Genomic DNA, 21918 nt, shown 5'->3' on the forward strand with positions numbered 1-21918 from the left:
TAGACGTATACACTTTTCTCATAGACTCACACAGCCTAAGATTATCTTCACTCAGCCGAGTTGAACTTCAGCTTTAGCAATTCTTATACAAGCTATGTCTCTGGGTCTACAGGATAGTATTAATAATTCAAACCAAACTAATAGACAAGAGACCACTTAGGTTTAGTGTTACCATAGCAGCCTTTTATAAGTTTACTAACAACTTTAGCCTAATCCCAATAAAGCCTGATAACAGTCATAAGAATTCATTAGGAAGTTTACTGGGGGTACCATTATACCCATGCCTTTATGAGTCCATATAGAGATATAGTATTTATGTATATATATATAGTTAAGAGTGAATTTGGATTGCCTGAGTAACAGCTGTCTGGCAAACGGGACATGATGGCGTTCTCTTTTCACAGATCTTGTTGGCACATTCCATGCAGAAGAGGTTGTGGCCACATGGAACTAGGGCAGCAATAACTTCATTCTCAAAGCAAATCACACAGTCGTGCTTTCGTCTTGATTCTGGAGGTGAGCTAGAGGTGGAACCACCATTGGAAGAGGAGTAACTATTGGTACCATTAGAAAAAGCAGGGATGTATATTGGAAGGCCAACATGGTTGCCTGTACTAGGTGGGTCGCTCCTAACCCTCCGAGCAAGTGGGTGTTCAATGCTCTCAGGAAATGTAGGAGACAGACGAGGAGTAGATGGCTGACTTCCTCTACGCTGAGTCTTCATGTTACTAGAAGGGTCACTCCCAAAGCCAGAGAGTGGGTTAACTGGTTCAAAGGGAGTCCAGATAGTTTGAGTGGATGTTGGTAAAGAGTCAAAGGCAGGAGAATCAACTGCAAGATCTTCTGAGCCTACAGATGGTAGTGTATCTCCAAACCAAAAGTTTCCTGTGCTAAATGGGCTTGTTGGACTAAAGTCAGCCAGCCTATTGCTTCCGAAGTAGGAATCTGTGGAACCACTTCCCAGAGAACTGGAACTATCATTTCGATAATTGGATATCATTCTTGCGCGGCTAGGAGGAACCGGATTGGAGGAGAGCCACGCAGAGCCAAGAGTGCCACCTTCAAAGCTAACATCGGTACCGTTGTAATGGAAATCATTCTCTTCATTGAGCTCAATATAGTTTCCCGTACGCATGGCAATATGCATTTCTATTTCTTCTCTTGCTCGGTCAACATTTTCAGGCATCCCTGTCACTTCAAAGACAGGCTCCTTATCTCTGCTCGGAGTTACTATGTATGTGTGGGTCTGCTGCTGTATTCTTTTTATAGTTGCTCCTTTGGGTCCAACTACCAATCCTACCACACGATAGGGGACCCTGACTTGAACGGTGGTTTGACCAGGCAGATTAGGACTACATGACAACCCTCCCAGGGCAGGGCCATTTTTGTTTCGAGATGCACGAATCATAGAGAAGTGCTCTGCAGCTGAGAGGATCTCTCTTTTGGCCATGGCAACATCTTCTTTCCGTCCAGTGACAACAAAAATGGGCTCTTCACCACGAACGGGTGTCTTGATGTACGTGTTTGTCTTGGCTCTCAGTGCTTTAATTTTACAACCTGTTAGAAAGAAAATATTTCATAAGAATCAACATCTACTTCAACAATATTTATAAACACAAATCACAAAAAGCTCCTTTCAAGCTAAACAATTTGCTCCTGGGCAGTTTTTTTTTTTTTTCTTTAAGTTTTAGAGTTTTTCCTTTGTCATTAAAAACTTATCACTAGATGATGATAAAGCTTTCCTGATCCACTAGTGCTCCTAGATCCTGAGGTATACGTGTCTGGTGGTCTTTCATTTGGGAAGAGGTGGCACCTCTACTGGGAGGTCTTAACTCGGAAGTCAGGCTTATTGTTTTCTTCCTCTCATTATTAGTCATTGCAAATGACGCCTTAAGTATTCTATATAGGCAAGCTCTACAATGAGTGGGTCTGACTTTCAGAACACCAATAGTTTACTACCTTGCAGAGTGGTGGTGGCGAAGAAAAACCATTAATGTACAAGTGAGACATTATATCTAGTGTCTCATTTAACATACACATTTCCTCTGTAAAACTCAATAGATGACAACAGCAAAACGCTCATGGCTAGTAGGTCATCTCACTTCTGCTCCCATTGAGTTGTTTTAGGCTTACTAAAAATCAGTTGTGTTTATCTCTATATCTGTTTATGCTAGTTGTACTCATACATTAACTAAATTAACTATTACATAAACCAGTGAAATACGAAGCAAAACGATGTACTTGTATGAAAGTTAAGTTGGTTATTTTTGAAAATTTTAATAAAGACGAGTACCTTAAAGAAAAAAAGATACTGTTGAACTATGTATGGGTGAGACAATTGTAAAAGCCAGGAGTAAACACCTAAAATAGAATGACTTTGCACACTTACTGTAAAGTTCTTGCTAAATTCAAAAGAACCATATTGGAAATTGTATGAAACATGGGCACTGGATGTGGTTTTATTGAAGAAGGACTACTCTGACTGGCAGACCCATTCTTAAATAAAAGGCTTTGGCCCCAAATCCTAAGTATATTTAAGTTAAAATAAAATATCTACAACACATATGCATAACTATACATAATTCTCTAATCAACTTTTTGGAGTAATCATCCATTATCAGTGCCAACTGTGTAAGATTAGAGGGCTTCAAACTGTAACTTAAAATGTCAAATATACAACTAAGGCATAAAACTCTGGGGTTATACTTTTCAAAGATCTTAATATGAAGCTTGCCAGAACAGATGTGTTCTCACAAATGTATCATGCTATTCCTAGTTCCTCAAAATAAAGAAATTAGGTGCTGTTGAAGATACATGTCACGATTTGGGCAGGTCTTTTTCTTAAACTTTCCCTTCTTTTTCTTTTGCCCCCAATAAACTCATAATGTACAAAAACTAAGTCCTCATATATATCATTTCTAATGTGCATAACTACAATAGCCACCCCCCACCATCAAATAGGTCTCCTTGTCTCTAGTGAAGCCTCATTCCAATCCATTCTCTATATTCATTTTAGTCAAATGATGCTTTCTAAATAAAGCACAGATCACACGATCACTTCTTTGCATAAAGTGCTTTAATGGCTCCCTTTACCATAAGGATAAAGTCCAAACAATATGGCACTCAAGGCCCCTCTTTACCTGGTATCTGATCACTTCTATAGGTCTCTCTCTACCACCCTCCTTTTCCCTTCCTCAGCTGTTAAACTCTGCAGTATGCTTCCACCATACTAAACTCCCATCCATGCTCCCTTGCTTCCATGACTAGAATGTTCCTTTGTCCTTGCCTTTTTACTCCCAGCTCTGCTTGCGTAACTCCTGCTAGCCCTTCAGATTTTAGTTTAGATGACTCATTCTCTAACCAAGCTTCCTCTCCCTCAGGACTAGTTTGTGTCCTTCCAGAACATTCCCAAAGCACTGGGTGGTTGACGTGAAGTATCTGCTATGGGATGGCCATACAACATTTGTTGAAACAGAGATCACTGCTTTTTATATAAGAACACTGGGCCTTTCTTATACATATTGCTTTGCATCTAAGCTTTTTCTTGCTGAGCTTTTCAAGACTTTCATATTCTGGCCCCATACTGCTAATCCAACCTTGTTGAAGGGAGTTAATTATGCTAACTTCAATTACAGCATATTCAACATATTCGACCTACCGTTGAACTTTTGAATCTTAACCACAAACGAAGATCCTGTTCCCCCTTCTAACAAACTGTGGAACTTATAAAGAAATGGCTGCCTTCTTTCTCACTGCTGGATTCTCGGTACCTATCATGAAAAACTTTCAGAGTCAGGTTTAGTCTAACCTGAAGGCTATAGTCATTTGAGAAGACTGGGGTGGGGTGGGGGACGGGGGACGGAAACCAGCTAAAAGCAAAACTGCAAGGAAAGCACTTAGTACAGTAACTGGATGAGGTAATAAGGGCGGCGGGGGGGGGGGTGCGGGGGGGTTGTGTGGCTTGGGGGCTATCAAGAAATTACTACAATGAGTCCAATTTATGCTACTGTAAAACATGAAAGTTTTCATTTTGTGCTACTGTAAGTTTACAATGAACTACAAGAAGATTAAACTGATAGTGTAACTTTTGAATATATGAAAATTCTATACCTGCTTTTGCTCCATAATAGAAAGTGAATTGGGAAACCAGAGCAATAAAGCTTCGATAACTGCTTATCATTTATACAGGCTGAATCTCCAGGAGACTCCCCCATTCAGCACAGTAGGTGTTGCTTGGGGCTGAGAACTGAGATTACTTTCCATTGGCCAATATGTGACTGAAGGATAGCCGTCTAAGAAATTCTGAAAGGGGTGATGTGAACGCATAACTGTTCATACTATACACTCAGGGGAGTTCGTGTTGTTATACAAGAGTTTACACTCTGGGCTAACAAGAAGGCAAAAAGGCAACCTACCAGAATCACATTCCCAACAAAGAGGGTCCTGATCATCCTGCAGAAAAATACTGGGCAATTTCTATTAAGGATAAAGGGAGAACTAGCCTTAGGGTCTAGGGTCGGCCCCTCTCAACTCTTACTAATATTGACCATTAGAAAGTTGAATTAAGAAACTTGTCTAAATAAATACTTCTGAGACTATAAGCAACTGTCACTTGCACCTTAGTAGAATACTGTGTGTTTAATATCTAGTAAGTATATTAACCAAGAAAACATGCTTAAAGGTACACAGAACACTACCTGGCCTATGGTTAGTACTAATAAGTAGGTGTTTAATATATGGCTCATTAGGAAGATAGAAGATGAACATTTTGAGCATGGACCACTTCTGAGACAGGGGTCTAAGACAGGCCTACCCTACCCAAATGGGTCACGTGCTTAGGTTTTGCAGCTCAGGGGAAAGAAGTAACAGGAAGATAGCAAAGCAAACCCCTTTTAAGCCACTGCCAGCAAAAACAGAAGAAAATATTCCTTCCCTCTCCCAAATTTTATAAAAAGTTTTAACACAGTAGCCTAAACTCAGATTAGGACTATAGGAAACCTCATCAATCATAATATTGTTTCTATAGAAACCTACATATATTCTGAGTTCCAAACAACCAACACATGATTTCTAGAACATATATACATTCTAAAGTTGAAGACAATTTGAATAGGCAGAGTTCTAAATAGGTTACACAAGCTGAAGGAGAAAAAGCAAACTGATTTTATTATTTTGCAGGTGGAGGACGTAAAAAGCTTCTTACAGTATTTTAGATTGAGTTTCTATCTGAAAATTCAAAGATATTTAAAAAATCATGGAAGAATTTATCATCTTAGAGGGGCACAAAATTCAAAACCATAAAAGTACTGATAAGTTAGACTGTACTTTTTTTTTTTTTTTTTTTTTTTTTTTTTTTTTTGTGAGGAGATCAGCCCTGAGCTAACATCCGCCAATCCTCCTCTTTTTTTGCTGAGGAAGACGGCCCTGGGCTAACATCGGTGCCCATCTTCCTCCACTTTATATGGGACGCCGCCACAGCATGGCTTACCAAGCAGTACTTCGGTGCGCGCCCGGGATCCGAACCAGCGAACCCCGGGCCGCCGCAGCGGAGCGCGCGCACTTAACCGCTTGCGCCACCAGGCCGGCCCCTAGACTGTACTTTTTTAAAAAAATTGCTGCATGGCAAAAGTCACCAAAAAGCAAGGTAAAAAAAATTAATTATTTATAGCTCATATCACAAATGGCTAATTTCTCTCTATACACACTCATACACTCACCCTATAAATCAAAACACCAAAACAATAGAAAAAGAGGTAAGAAACAGTTCACAGAAAAGGAAATATGTAAGTGGCTCTGAATATGAAAATTCCCATTTTCATGTGAAATCAGGTATCATTTCCTACCTATAAGACTGTCAAATATGAAAAACAAATATCAAAAACAGTGCTAGTAAGAATGGGGCAAAGGACCGTCAATTTAGCTGCTGAGAGTATCAACTGCCTGAGGGCAGGTTAACACAATTATCTTTGAAAATTACAACTGCACGTATCCTTCTGCCCCTACAACTCCACTTGTAGAACTGATTCTGTAAAATATTTGCAAAGGTGCAAAATAGCCTTTGTATTATATTACCTACTTATTGTATTAGTATGAGGCTAGTACAGCTATATAATGGAATACTATGCAGTCATAAAACTGGTTGATTTGGGGGGACAGCGTAGGAGGGAGACAATTTTCCTTGTACACTCATTTTTTTAAAAATAAATTTTGAGCCCTACAAATGCATTATTTTTCAAAGAAACAAATTAAATTAGAAAATTAAAAAAAATTAAATATAAAGAAATGATACATTTTACTAGACTTAGCATGTCAATTAGACTTTTGACCAGTATTGAGATTATTTTAAATTGTATGAACAGTAGGGCAAATGACTTCATAACCTCAAAATTGAACAAGGCTTTTTAATTTTAAGAGGTAAGGACTAACAATTGTTTTCTTATAGCTACAGATAAAAACCAACATATGGCAAGCTGTACACCATAGAGGTTAAGAACTAGGAGAGCACCAACAACTTTCATAGTTACAATTTTATTTTGATTTGGAAGTAAATTCCTCAAATAAATAAAGTCTCCAACTTACTTCCCTGGTGTAGGAGCCCATTTCCCCTTTCTATATCACTGTGGCTGCAGTGGCATTTCACCTTAAAACCCTCTAGCTACAGCCAGAATTCTGGTCCTCTCACTCCTGGTATAGCAAAGGGTCTGTCTTACTTCTCCAGGGTAAAGAGAGCCTTCCCTACCAGCTGCCTCAGCAATTAGAAGGGAGAGGTCCTCTGTTGCTGGGAGGAGTTGGAAGGAGGAAAAGGAATTGAAACAATTGTATCTTTAGTGTGTCTCAAACCATGGGTTGCTACTTCAATTTAAAGGGTTGCAATCAGCATTAAAAAAAAAAAAAAAAGAGGGCCGGCCCGGTGGCTTAGCGATTAAGTGCGCGTGCTCTGCTACTGGTGGCCAGGGTTCGGATCCCGGGCGCGCACCAACGCACCGCTTCTCCGGCCATGCTGAGGCCGCGTCCCACATACAGCAACTAGAAGGATGTGCAACTATGACATACAACTATCTACTGGGGCTTTGGGGAAAAAAAAAAAAAAAGGAGGAGGATTGGCAATAGATGTTAGCTCAGAGCCGGCCTTCCTCAGCAAAAAGAGGAGGATTAGCACGGATGTTAGCTCAGGGCTGATCTTCCTCACACACACACAAAAAAACCTATTAAAAAAAAAAAAAAGAATTCAATGTCTTCCAAATGTTTCAGTGATGTGCACAATGGGCTGCAACATAAAATATTCTTTCGGGCCGGCTTAGTGGCTTAGCAGTTAAGTTCCCGTGTTCTGCTTCAGTGGCCCGGGGTTCGCCCATTTGGATCCTGGGCGCAGATCTACTCACTGCTCATCAAGCCATGCTGAGGCGGTGTCCCACAAAGAAGAGCTACATCTCTACAACTATGTACTCCGGCTTTGGGGAGAAAAAAAAAAAAAAGGAGGAAGACTGGCAACAGATGTTAGGGCAGGGCCAATCTTCCTCAGAAAAAAAAAAATTCTTTTGCTGAGGGGATCACAGTCAGAAATTTAAAACCACTAGACTAGATCATCTTTAAGGCCACTTTTTAATTCCCTGAAACATGTGGAATGATGTACTTATAACAAAAGAACCAGATGTAGAATTACAGTCTGCAATGTAGATGTAATTATGGCCCAAATCATTCACCTTAAAATAGGAAGATTATCCAGATTATCTGGGTGGGCCTGACCTAATCATGAGTCCTTTAAAAGTTTTCTCCAGCTGGTCTCAGAAGTAGCAGTCAGAGAGAGATGCTCTGCCTAGTCTGGAAGAAAGCAAACAATCCATGTTGTGAACAGCCTATGAGGACCTCATGGCTAGAAACTGCAGGTGGCCTCTAGGAGCTGGGAGCTAGAAGGAAAATGGAGGCCTCAATCCAGAAATCTTTCTCTGTTCCTTAATATTGCTTATTATCTGCTTTAGTTTTCTAAAGCTGCCATAACAAGTTACCACATACAGTGGCTTCAACGTTACAAATTTTTTTTTATAGTTCTGTAGGTTCATAAGTCTGAAAGGTTCTCAACAGGGCTACAATCAAGGTGTTGGCAGGGCTGTGTTCCTTTCTGCAAGCTCCAGAGAAGGATCTATTTTCCTTGCTCATTCAGGTTATTGGCAGAATTGAGTAGCTTACAGTATAGGACTGAGCTCACTGCTTCCTTGCTGGCTGTCAGCTGAGGGTCATTCCCAGCTTCTAGAGGCCATCCACATTCCCTGGCTTGTGGCTCCCTTCCTCTATCTTCAGAGCCAGCAACGGAGGCTGACTTCTTCAAATCTCTCCCCTTCTCATATCTCTAACCCAGCTGAGGATGGGTGTCTGCTTTTAAGGGCTCATGTGATTACAGTGGGCCCACCCGGATGATCTCAGACAACCTTCCCATCTCAAGGTCCATACTTCACATACATTTTCAGTTTCCAGAGGATTTGAGCATAGGCACAGTTAGGGGAAGGAAGTTTATTCTGCCTACCACATTACTATTTTCCTTTCCTCCAATTACTTTCCCTTTCTTCCAAGTCACTGGCTTTTGAACCAAGGAAAGTATTTGGCTCATGAAAATTTTAAACCCTATTGGGGGGTGGGCACAAGGGGTAAAGAGGTGCATTTATATGTTGACTGATAAATAATAATGTACAACTGAAATCTCACAATGTTCTAAACTATTATGACATCAATTAAAAAAAAAAATTTAAACCCTAACCCAGGGATAGTATCCCAAAGCCCAGGGCAGTGGCTCGACTTAGAAGGATCAGGAAAAGTTTGGAGACTGCAGGCATCGGAACAGGGTGAAGGGATAGAGCTAAAATTCAAAACATGTAGAAAGAAACGTATAAGCTGGGGTGTTGGGAAGGACAGGGTGTTTATGTTAGGAGGTGAGTGATTTGGCAGGAGATGTACAAGTAAAAGCCGGCCTCCACTTGTCCTAAGGGCTTTGCCCTGGTGTTCCTAGCTAAACTTCTCCTTCTCTGGCTCAAGAACATTCACCAATTGTGACGTAAAGGATCAGCCTAATCCTTGAACTTACTTATTCAAATATTAAACTCCTTATAAAGGTGCAGGTGCTAACTCCAGGTGATAAAAAAGAACTACCATAACTTCTGCTCTCAAGGAGCTCACAGTCTAGAGAGGAAATAGTCATGCAAACAATACTGATATAATTGCTTTAATGAAAATAGACATACAAAGCAGTGGGAGCATAGAAAAAAAAAGATGACTGTATTGCTTACAGTAAAGGAAAGAAGGCATCAAAGGCATTTGAACTTAGGCTGGAAGAAAGTGGTTTTGCCAGGTGAGGAGAGCTGAGGGAACTACAAGTGCCAAAGCAGGAAATCAAGAGTACAAGACGGCAGTCAGGAGACAATACCGGCTCAGGACTGTGGGAGCTGCAGGAGGGCACTGTGGGAGCTGCAGGAGACCTGGAGGGCAGAAGGGCAGGGGAGAAGGCTAGATGGGGAGGTGGACGTCTTCAATGTCAGGCAAGGGAGTTTCAACTCTATCTTGCGGGTGCAAAGAATTTGTTTTCTTTTTTAAAGAAAGAAGCCCTGAATTTTATGTGAAGTGTTGCTGATTTTTGACAAAGAGGATTTTGTTTCCCAGAAATTAAATTCATTGTATTTTCCATTCACTTCATAAATTAGCTACATATATATTACAAGGTGATTTAAGAAAGCCAAAACCCTTACAAACAAACACCAAAACTGCATTATGTCTGTATTTTCACTTTGTGTCATCCTTGGGGTATACCTTTCTTCAAAACTTCCCCCAAGCAGTTTTGTTTTGAAGGAGAAAGGATCTTACTGGGAAATGAGTGTACACACACACACACACAAACAAATACACACACTTGAATGAAAATGAGGAGCGGGAGTGAAACTCCTTGAGTAGCTCTTTTTACCTTCAAGAAATTGGGAAATCTTTGGTCTGATATCAAGATCCTTCCCCCTGGCACCCTACCCCTCTCCCCACTAAGTGGCCATTAACCTACCTTCTCCCAGACTTTATCATCTAAACATGCCTTGTTCCTGTTCTATCTCTGCTCCGATATTTCCCTGAATAACCCAGAAAACCCTCCTAGTATGTCCCCTCCCCTCCTACATCTTCTGAGTAACAAACAGGGTCATTTGGAAAAGATGAGATTGTGTGTGTGAAAGGCTCTATGAACTCAAGACTAATTCAAACATAGGTATGACTCTTATTATCACAGCTCCCACACCTGAATCTTCCAAGGTCCGGTTTAAAGGAAATAATGTTAAGGAGCCAAAAACTGATTACCCGCAGGCGTGGGTTCGAATCTACCCTCAGTTACTTGTGGTTTCAATGTTAGTCAGGTCATTCACCCTCTAGGTCCTCTCCAATACTAACATTCTTTGACCAAGTCCCTCTTCTCCTAGGAAATACAAGTCACCTCTTCTTTCTGAAGTCTAAAAAGCACAATCAAATACCACCATATTTCATATACATATATCTATTCTAACTTTCCTCAAGGAAAGGCAGGTTGAGCAATGGTCAGGAACACAAGACTTTGGACAGATCACCACTAACCAGCTTTGTGAATTTTAACAGGCCACTAAACCTCTATCTCTCCTTCATAGGCACAGAACTATAATTAAAGATACTTCACTCACTTGGTTGTTGCAAGGATTAAATGAAATCATGTATTAAAAACGCTTTTTACAAAAGCAGAAAGAGAAAGACAAACACCATATGATCTCACTCATATGTGGAATATAAACCAACACATGGACAGAGAAAACTGTATTGTGGTTACCAGGGGCAATGGGGGTCGGGGGTGGGCACAAGGAGTGAAGGGAGACATGTATATGGTGATTGACAAACAAAAATGTACAACCAAAATTTCACAATGTTATAAACTATTAAGACATCAATAAAAAAATGCTTATTACAATGCCTGTTATTCAAGTAGGTACTTAGTAAAGGATAGCTTTTTTGATTATCCAATACCCCTCACCCCCTCGCCACCACTACTTCAAGTATTTCATGAGTAAACTGAGCCAACAGGCTTAGCTTTCAAATAATAAAAATTTTTAGCACAATTTTCAGTTTTCCAAACTTTCCTGGATACAGTCTCATTTAATCATCAAATAGAGTGCTTTAGGAAGGGCAGTGAAGAGCTTAACTGAATTGCTCAAGATCTCCCAGTTGGAAAGTCAGATCTCAAACCCAAGTTGTCTTAATTCCACACGTCTTTCACTATTCCACACTGTTTTTCTCTAAAAGCATTAGAGGAACACAATATTTCATATGTTTCATGACATATTAGAATTTAATGAGGGGGGGTCATGTTATTGAATGATTTTATATAAAATAAGGTCCTTTTCCTCTTGGAATAGTCTAGACAGACTACCCAAAAGCTCCTTTAACTTTACAAGGACTCAATTTCAGTACTATATCTTCAAAGACTGATGAATATCAGCTAAATCCCAATAAGGGAGTGTTTCTTATGCACACAACTTAATCCAACATTTAAATAAATTGTTTAGATTAGTAATGCAATGTATTCCTAAATGCACAATGTAGAAATAATAGCTTTCCTTTCTAGGGTTCAAGTGCCCTTCTTGTAGCCCTTCTAAGTCAAAATTCTCTGAAATTTTTTGTTAAGAATACTGTCTCACTATGACAGCACTTCAAACAGCTTCATTTATGTGATTTTAGTTTTGCTTATTACCAGTATTCATATGGGCATCTAATGTCTTAAATCAAGTAGGATCTACTTCCCCTAAGACCAAAGCTCCAAACAACTTGAGGTTGACTGGCACCTTAGGTAAAGAGTTAGGGATAAAGGCAAGATGGAAGAAAACCCCAATTACCACAATATAGAACCTAAAAGGAGAAACAATAAAATGGCAAGTGTCTAATTCAACAATTCAGTTCAATAAAATAAACAGCAAGTATCTACTTTGTTTCAGGTACTTGGACATCAAGGATGCAAAGATGACTAAGATTCAGTCTGCCCTGCTGACTTGTATCAACTTCAAGCAAAGAAAGGATCTGGTGTCTACCAATGTTCATGTACAGATATTGATCTGTCTTTTTCTTTTCTTACATTGTTGGTTATGGTGGTGTTCAAATCTTCTATATCCTTGCTGATTTTTTGTCTGCTTGCTCTACTAACTAAGATAGGAGTGCTGAAGTCTCCAATTTTATTAGCTTGAGACCCTGGGTAAGTTACTTATATCTTCATAAATCTGTTTCCTTATCTGTATGGTAGAAATAAGAATGGACCAAATGAGATTATACACTGCCTGAAACACTTAAATGTTTGTTATTATTTTTAAAAAATCAAATGAATCAACTTTCTATAGGAAGTTAAAAATATTTAAAGAATTTATCTCCAAAAGGTAAAACTTATATTCAGGTTGTGAAAAGCATGTTAAGATGTTATAAACTTTACAAAACTGGGAGGAGATATGTTGAAGTCAATCTAACTAAAATTTGAAACCTGGTTTCCTTTGCACGATTTTAGGGACTCTTTTAAGAGAAGAATTAGAATATAGGAACTACAGGAGATAATCTAGTGCAATCTCATTTTATACACGAAGAAAACTGAAGCCTAGAATTGCCCAAAGTTATAAACTAATGACTCCTAAATACACCATTTGCTCAACCTGCCCTATTCTCCTAGTTAGTTCTTAGGAGTGGAGAATTCCCTGCATGTACAAGATATTTTTACAAATAGACGTTAAACTAAATCTAAAATCCCCCCTCCTTTTTCACTTAGTTTAGACAAGAGAATTGAAATACTTAATAAAAAGGCTCATATTTGGCCTTTCACTAAAGCCCCAACACCCAGAAGAGGGTGTAAATTAGAGATGAAGGCAGAACAATTTTCCTAACTGGGGATTTTTAAATTAGGTTCATGTCCTTTAGAGGACGTTAATAGAAACCTGAGAATTATCTCTGTTTGGGTACCATATAATGGAATCAGATTCATTAGTAAATAATTCTCTTCCAGGGGCCCACCCACTGGCGTAGTGGTTAAGTGTTCGCGCTCTGCTTCAGCGGCCCAAGGGTTGCAGGTTTGGATCCCGGGCACAAACCGACGCATCACTTGTCAAGCCATGCTGTGGTGGCGTCCCATATAAAGTAGAGGAAGATGGGCACAGATGTTAGCCCAGGGCCAATCTTCCTCGGCAAAAAGAGGAGGATCGGCATCGGATGTTAGCTCAGGGCTGATCCTCCTCACAAAAATAAAAAATTCTCTTCCAGACTAGCTTAGCTCTTTACCAGCAAATACATTTCAAAAGCTCTGATTTGAGATAAATTTTAAGACATACTGTAAATTTCCGAAAATATACTGTAGAGCTTTTAGTTAGCGGTATGCCCTAGGAAAAACTTACTAAAATGACAATTTTTCGTTTCAACTAGCATTTGCCAGAGTAAAAATCGAGCAGTAAAACAATTTATAAACTTTACCCTACCTCATATATAACTTATTATCTCTATACTTTCCATTGTACAGTGAATTTATACTAATGACATCTCCTCAAATTTGATCCTCACAACAAATGAGGGGTGGGGAAGGGGCTGGGAAGAACAAGTGTATGGAACAGGTTTTTTCCCCACAAGAAACTGAGACTCTGTAAGGTTAAGAGATTTGTCCAAGGTCACAGGCAACAAATGGTGAAATCAGGTCTCTAACAAGTTTTCTAACTCCAAGTTCAATGTCCTTTCCCGCAGTATACTAAATGGCACTGGTAGAAAGGCAGAAGATACGCCAAAGGGGAGGGGAGAATGGTACAGAGAGGGAGACAGTAATAAAAAGGTCAGCCCGAAGTGCAAATATTTTACAGTGGTAACTGTTCGGGGAGATTTTCTAGTTGTTTGACACTATTCCCTCTCCAACCCCCACTTGTTGTGAGATTAAACTTCCAACCATATTGAAGACCAATTACTTTATGCTTATCTTAAACCACATCTGCAGTGTTTATTAAAGAGTTTTCTTCATTATTTTAAGGACTAGTCTCATTATTCCAGATACAACTTTACTTGTGGTCAAATCAGGCTTTCCTGCATACAATGAATCGAAGTTTCTGCTTACTGGACGAAGGCAACAAACCACGCCCACATAAGTTGTTCTGAAATCCCAAACACTGGCATGAAAGAGGTCCTAGAGTTATGCAGTGTAACTTAAAATTCTCAAAATCAGTCATGGAATGAAGTCTCGAACTATTCAAACAGCAATAGGTTGTGCATACATTCCATTTAGTATATAGTTGGGTTTGGTAATACTAATATTAGAAAATTATTTTAAAGGCTTAAGTATTAGATTTAATCTTTATAAATGTCTAGTACATGGTACCTAATGGTAGCATGGGAAAAAAGTTAAAAGTAAATCCACAAATTATGGTATATAAGCCATTTGGAAACCATTAAGATGCAGTTTAATAAAAAACACATCACTTTAGAATCACCTGAAGATCAATGGGGTTTTAAAATAGATAATCCATAATCTATTTGGAATTTCCTAAAGGAGTTTTTAAACTGCAATTACACTTACCTATTTAGTATCTTATGAATATTATTATCTATTTTTTTCATTTGGAGTTTAACTTTAAATTACAAATTCTACATAGCATAAATTACATTTAAAAAAATTCTGTAACACTTCCATGGATTATAAAACATTACTGTGATAGTCATCACGGCTATTCACTAATATTCGGGCTCTCTCCTGTGGGCACATGGTTGTAATGCACTTTCTCGCCCACTTGAAATTAGGTGTGGCCAGATGACGTGCTCTGATTAATGAAATATGAGCGGATGTGATAATTATTACTTCCGGGTCTAACATTTAAAGACCAGTGTGTGCTATGCCACTGTCTCTCACCGCTCTGGCACAGGGGGAGACCAGCCAACATTTGAGATGGTGGCTGCTTCATTGGCGTAGGTCCCTAAATGACTAAAATGAGCAGAGTCCCTGTGAATAAGAAATAAACCCTTCTTGTCTTTTTAATGACAGTCTATCTGACGGGCATGAGGTGATATCTCATTGTGGTTCTGATTTGCACTTCCCTAATAATTAGTGATGTTGAACATCTTTTCATGTGCCTGTTGGCCATCTGTATATCTGCTTTGGAAAAATGTCTGTTCAGATCCTCTGCCCATTTTTTAGTCGGGTTGTTTTTTTGTTGTTAAGTTGTATGAGTTTTTTTTTTATTTTGGATATTAATGTTATAAACCAATGTTACTTCAATTTAAAAAAAGAGAAATAAACCTTTTTTGTTTTAATATTGAGATGCTGGGGTTCATTTTTATCACTGCATAATTTAAGCCTATCTGAACAGAAGTGCCATGTATCTAACAGGCATTCAGAAATCAGTTGGTTCTAGTTCTATCACACTAGAAAAACATAATGTGTGAAACTGTGCTAAAGCTGAGAAAAGGTGAATGAGATTAAAAAGAGTGGTTGAAATTAATTTCAGATTTAACTTAACAAAAAGTAATATGTGCTTATCACTTAGTTTCATATATGTCCATTTACTTGTGTATCCTTCAGTCTCTAGAGGTATTGTACATATGATTATAGCCAGCTAGCCAGCTGCAGAAGAGCAATCTGAAGCCTAGAAAGTTTAAGTGACTTGTCCAAGATCATAGAGTGAGTTATCGGCACGGAGTAATCAGAATTTAGGAATTTTAATTTCTGATTGCTGGCTCTTTCCATTACACCACAGCTGAGCAGAGACTGTTAAGGGCAATTTGGGCTAGTTTACAGTATGTATTTTTATATTAAAATATACATTCTAAAATATTTTTGTATTCAGTTTAAGGCAAAAGTATCAAATTATTCCATCTGTACAAATATCAAATTCATTCAAAACCAAATCCACAAAATATTAAGCACTATCTTATAACTCAATGCTACCTTTCCTTGAAAACTGAAGATGTAAAAACTACCTAGAATTCCAATCCATAAACACTGTTGGAAATTTTTTCAAATAGAAATCTCTAACACAGTAACGGTTCTCAAATACTTGACTCCCTGGATCATTTTTAGGTTGTTGGTAACTAGGGGGTAGAAAATACACCTTTGAATTACTTTATTTTCCATTTCCTCTCTAGTGAGTCGAAATAGTTCATTAGCTGAATAAGGCAGGAAGAAAAGGCAGTAGATTGCCCACCCATTCGCAAAACAATTACAATAATTGAACCTTTCCCAGTGGTCCCAGAGCTAGTACAAACTATTATCAATTAAATTTTAAAGGCTAGAAAAGTTACAATATTTAATTTTCAAAGCTAGCATGTATATACAAATAAACTTTCTGAACTATATTAAATTTTTAGTGAATTTTTAGTTAGACACATTCAAACTAGAATATTAGAATGATAACTGTGCTTTCTGGGTATTAGAGACACCAAAATTTTATTAAGCAAATTAATTTGGATAGTAATATATTAAGTTATGCATACTAGAAATACAGTATCCCAACTCATGATTAGGGCAGAAATTAACCCAAAATATGATTAACCTCCCAAGCTTCACTACTGAGGCAGCAAAGTAGAGTGAGAACTTTATCTCTGATGACAAACTGGTCTAAATCCAAGTTCCATTATTTGAGCAAGTTATCTTTCAGAACCTCAGTTTCTACATCTGTAAGATGGGGATAACTGCCTAGCAGGATTAACTGGCACTGAGAAAACACCGAACAAAGTACCTGGCAAAGAGAAGGTCAACCATCCCCACTCCCCCATAAAAGAAAAAGACACTGTACTTTAGCATTATTCTGAAACTGTTTCTCTTCATGAAATATGTATTTCTTCTTGAAGAAGGAATTTATGTACAGCAAGACCAAGCTTTCTCTTTTTCTCCTGCATAAACAGGCATACACCTTATTTCAGTTGTGTTAGAAATTCAAGAGTGGTTCCACTCTAAGAAACTGGGAAAAATTGTCACAAGGACGCATTTAAGACAACTTGAAACAAGGTAACATACTAATTGTTTAAAAAGTGACAATATACACAACTCTGGGGATCACTGGAGACAAGAGTAGCTCAATAAAGAAGAAAAAAATTCCAAAAGGGTCTAGCTCAAGGATAGCTGAAGTAGGGTGCAAGACGGATTCACTGGAGTGCAGAAAAAAAAAAAATAAAACCCCAATTTCCGTTTTTACCTCATTCTTTAAATTTTTAAAAATGTATAATACATCAACATACGTTTATTCACACGTATTCAGATACTGGGAGTACAAGTTAAATTTTTTTGACAGGGTGTTCAATTAAAAAAAGCTGGAGATGACTTTCTAGACTACGAGGCTAGAGAACACACATATACCATCAATTAAAGTCACTAACAAAAATAGCTGAAGACGCACTTTAATCTTAACTAGTAATGTAAAACTTTGGGATATAAGTATTTAAAACAACTGAACTTACGACAATCAATATTTATTTATAATGTAGTTAAGAATGAGTATAGAGTTCTACTTTAATTCACTTTTTAGTCTAACTGGATATCAATGACTGTACAAATTGGAACAAGGTTTGTTGACTTAAACCTCCTGTTAACCACTGTGAATGTGTCTTGCAGATACTACATTTTAAAAAAGTTAGGTCTTAAATCTGTTGTCAGGTTTACTTTCTATGTCCATATTATAAAACTTTTTGGTTATCAATAAGCCTCTTTAGTTCCTGGCTTTATTTTACAGTATTGTTGGTTTCAAAATGAGATGCAAAGCTTAAAAAATGGGGTCAATTTAACATTTGCAAATGACCATACGCTACTGGGGATTACAAATATGAGGTCAAAACTCTGTCAACTCTCATCACTACCAAAAGCAGTGGTTTGTTTTTTTGAAAGACACCGGAACCAGAGGCCATCTACATGAGTTGCTAGTCTATGTGACTCAGAATTTCATTTGTCCTACTATTTGCTTCAGAGCTGAAGTCATAAATGTCTCCATTTGTGACATAATTATTTCCAAAACCAATTAAGAGATTTTAAACAGAAAATTACGACTTCAGGTAATGGATAAAATGGCAGGAATGGATAATTCTTAAGGATGAAAGTTTAGTTCAACAAGTAAATTAAATGATTTGCCCTGTTTATTCACTTAGGGAAAAGGGGAATTATCACACTGTAAAAGGATGCGAACATTAGAAGCTGTCTAGTTCTCCGGAGGAGTGGGAAAATACTTTACAGGTTTTATGGTGCTGCTGAGGGGTGGGGGTGGCAAAGGGGTCAATGATCCACTAGTTGAGTGGCTCAGAACAGGAAAAGGGCAAGACTTTCTGCTCTTAAGATAAGATAGGGGATGATGACATACTTTTAACAGTACTGTCAACTCTGGGAAAATATTAAGTGCAAAGGGAATAGTCAGCAATTTATCTCCATGTCCTAAGACATAAATAGATTCACATTTCCTTATTAACCAATAAGCACAGCCCTAAAAAGAAAAACTAAAGACTTTATCTCATTTGCTATCATTTAATAGATGGTACAAAATAACAACTTGGAATGAATTCAGTTTACTTTTAAATAGTGGATTTGTATAAAGATAACAGTTTGTGCAATTAAGGACCATTGCATAGTGCTTTAAAGGGTATAATACAGAGAAGGACAAAAGTTTGTATTAAACTAAATATACAAAAGATATCATTATCTTGTCCCTTTGTCAAACTGGCATGTAAACGTTCTCTTCCTTTGTTATCCTAAACTGTCACCATAAGCACACTAAAGCAACTTGTGCTGAGGAAGTGGCATCCTAGCATGCTGTTAAGAGTTTTTCATACTGTGGCCTGAGCACACACCTTCCCAGCCCCTTTTCACCACTCCTCCTTCAGACCCTAAGTATCAAAAGAACAACACAACTTTCCAATCACACCTAGAGATTATTCCTCCACACCTTTCCTCACATTGTTCCTCCGTCTTTCTTCCATCTCCATTTGTTGAAGTCCTAACCATTCTCCAAAGCCCTCCTGGGTTGATGTTCTCATATGTATGACTTTTGTTTGTCACATGCTACAGTTAGTGCCATTAACTACATATTAGTTTAGTGGTATTCCACTGTTTATTAGACTGTTAGCTTCTTAAGGGAACAAGTTTGTCTGAATCAACCTCACATTCCCAACTGCCATAAACTTAATGCCTGGCAAAATACACAAGCTTGATGCATAGCAATTCCTCAATGTTCTTAATTGAGTGGCCAACGCGTTCTGGGTCTATATATCAAGATGTTATAACTTTATTCTATGTAAGGTGAAATAGTTCTCTTCTGGAATAGTATCTTAAGTGTGGCAAGAAAACAACAAACAAGGCATGACAAACTTATTTACCAAACCATAAGAACAAACTCTCAATTGCATGGCACTAGCTTTCAACAGTGCTTTTAAGCACCAATCATCAGGCAGTCTGAAATACAGTATCTTCTTTATCCAGAGTTCAGATGGGTTTTTCTTATTAAAATCCTAGAGGTTAGAATGAGCCAACTCTGATATTTGAAACCACCATTTCGACAGACCTCTTATTTATGTGTACTTTAGACCACTTGGGAAAGATGAGATCATTTAAGCAGCAGCGCCATCATTTCTCTTTATTTGACCCCAAGAATGCTCTCAACCTAACAGTCAAGAGACATGCATCAAGCAGGCTAAACCACCTTGTAATAATGCAGAGGCAGGTAATATTTACTCCTTTAATAAACGGGGAAAATGCTACACTAAAGAGCATAGGACCTTCTCTAAAAATGTCGGATACAGAGGTACTCTGGGCATCCCCTTCCCCCACCTTCACAAATCTACTCCTGGAATCTGAGACATAGGTCCTTTGTCTGAACAATGTGGGAGGAGTCTGTCTGCAGTACTGGTGTGCGGGCAAGTGAAGAGAATTTACTGAAAACTGTATAAAGGCATAAAGTTCCTTAACTCAATTACCTTACTGTCCAATTTTTCTTCATCATGTACACTAGAGTGTTCAAAAAGGTAGCCAATGTGCCTTTTCGAGAGCTAAAATGTATCAAAAGGAATACAATAAGATCAACAGAGTTAGGCTGCTCTTCAAAAGCCAAGTTTCTGAATAGCGGAGGGGCGGAGGGGGGTGGCTGTAATACCCACCACTTGAACATCCCCTTCCCCTCTCGGATGAGCTCTAGAAAGAGCTATAGAAACGGCCTCCATTTCTGTCAGTTTCTTCATCTGGACAAGCTGTTGTAAGGGAAAAACTGAGCGTTTTTACAAGACAGCTGCGCAAACTTGCAATCTCGAAGCTTTCTGTGCACAACACCGAATCCACAACCGACCCGACCTTTTACCACCTCATTGAGGTTTTTGGTGCCACGCCAGCCTGGTGTTCCACGGACTCGGCCCGAGTAAAGTGAACACCGCCGGATCGGGTGGCTCGAGAAACTCAACACCTTTTATCATGCAAAACGAGCGGAACGCCGTGGGTTTTCGCAAGGTGACCCATCTTCTCATCCCGTGGACCCTGGGCTCCTCCCAGACCCCTTCGCGGTGGACTTGGGGCACTCGCTGGGTTCGCTTTTTCCGCCCCAAGCTCGTTTCTTTCGACTCCCCACCCACGCCCGGGGCCATGCCCAGCTGGCCCCCTCTCCCCGCACTCACCCTGGCGACCGACAATCTCGGCGACGTGCTCGGAGCTGGGCACCGGGACGCACTCGGTGGTGTTGACGCTCTTCCTCCGGAGCAGGGCAGCCTGCTCCCCGTTCAGGGCGGCCGCTGCAGCCCCGCAGCCGCCGGGGCCGTAGGCGTGGGACAGCATCGCCGCCATCATGCCCTGGGCATCGTCCCCTCCGTAGAGCACCCCCGCCGCCGCGGCCGCCGCGGCCGCCTCCCGGGCATCGAAGCCGGCGGCGGGCATCAGCACCGACCCCAGGGACCCGCCTGGGATCGGCTGGGTCTGGGAGGCGGCGGCCGCGGGCGGCGACAGCAGCAGCAGCGACGGCCGGTCCTCCTCCTCTGCCTCCTCCAGCTCCTCCTCTTCCAGCAGGTCTCCGTCCAGCTCCGCTTCCTCCCCCTCCTCCTCGTCCTCCTCCAGCTCCAGCTCGGCCGCCTCCGGGGCCCCAGGCCGGCCGGGCGGAGCCCGTTCCTCCGGAGACAGCCCCGCCGCCCGCCGGGCCTGGCCCTGCGCCGCCGCCGCCGCGGCCCGAAGCGCCGGGGCGCCAGGCTCCGCCGGGCTGGGGTCGTCGAGGCCTAGCGCGGCCAGGCGCTCCCTCAGCAGGAGCCCGTCCCCCTCGAGCTCCGGGCCCCCCGCGGGCGGCGGCAGCGGCGGCGGCGGCGGGGGCGGCTGCGGCAGGGGGGCCGGGGCCGCCGCCAGGGCCAGGGCCGCGGAGCTGCCGCTCGGCATCGCGGCGGCGCGCTGTCAACGGCGGCGGCGGCGGCGGCGGCCGGGTCAGGCGCGGCGGGCGGCGAGCCCCATGGCGGACAGGGCCCGGGCCCTGTTCAGCGCGCAAACACCTTTCCTCTGGGGAGGCGGCGGGGCCGGCGACCCGGGCTCAGGAGCGCCAGGGCCGCCCGGAGACCAGAGAGGGCGGGGTGGAGGGGCAGGGGAAGGAGGCAGAGGTAGGTAACTAGGTGGGTGGGTGGGGACGGCAGCGGGGCGGGCTGGTGGAGGTGGCAGCGGCTCCCCTCTCAGGGTTTCTTTTGTTTCATGGCCTTAACCAGCCCCCGGCGCGCGCGGCGGCGGCGGCGACGCCCCACGCCGCTCTCCGAATGAAGCCGGCGCTCTGATTGGCCGCTTTTAGTCTCTGGGAGCCCGCCCTCTCCTCCCCACAGCCTCCTAACTCCTTTCCCTAGCCCCACCCCCCCACCCTCCTCTCGGGCCCCGCCCCGCTCCTTCCCAGAGCTTTCTGATTGGGTGACCGGGATGAGCCAGCCCCCAAAGCCTTCTCCTTCCGT

General features: G+C 41.0%; 1 protein-coding gene across 1 annotated transcript in view; it reads right to left on the reverse strand.

The window, feature by feature from the left end:
- Positions 1-21658, reverse strand: part of MEX3C (mex-3 RNA binding family member C) — a 25789-nt gene extending 4131 nt beyond the window's left edge. The window contains exons 1-2 of the mRNA XM_058557150.1: positions 20626-21658; positions 1-1557 (exon numbers count right to left, since the gene is read on the reverse strand). The exon at positions 1-1557 is cut by the window's left edge and continues 4131 nt beyond it. Of these exons, the coding sequence (XP_058413133.1) occupies positions 332-1557; positions 20626-21367 (1968 nt within the window). The 5' untranslated portion in view covers positions 21368-21658 and the 3' untranslated portion in view covers positions 1-331. The remainder of the gene's footprint in view (positions 1558-20625) is intronic.
- Between the last annotated feature and the right edge of the window lie 260 nt (positions 21659-21918).

Source organism: Diceros bicornis, chromosome 16, assembly GCF_020826845.1.
Source record: "Diceros bicornis minor isolate mBicDic1 chromosome 16, mDicBic1.mat.cur, whole genome shotgun sequence".
NCBI lineage: Eukaryota > Metazoa > Chordata > Mammalia > Perissodactyla > Rhinocerotidae > Diceros > Diceros bicornis.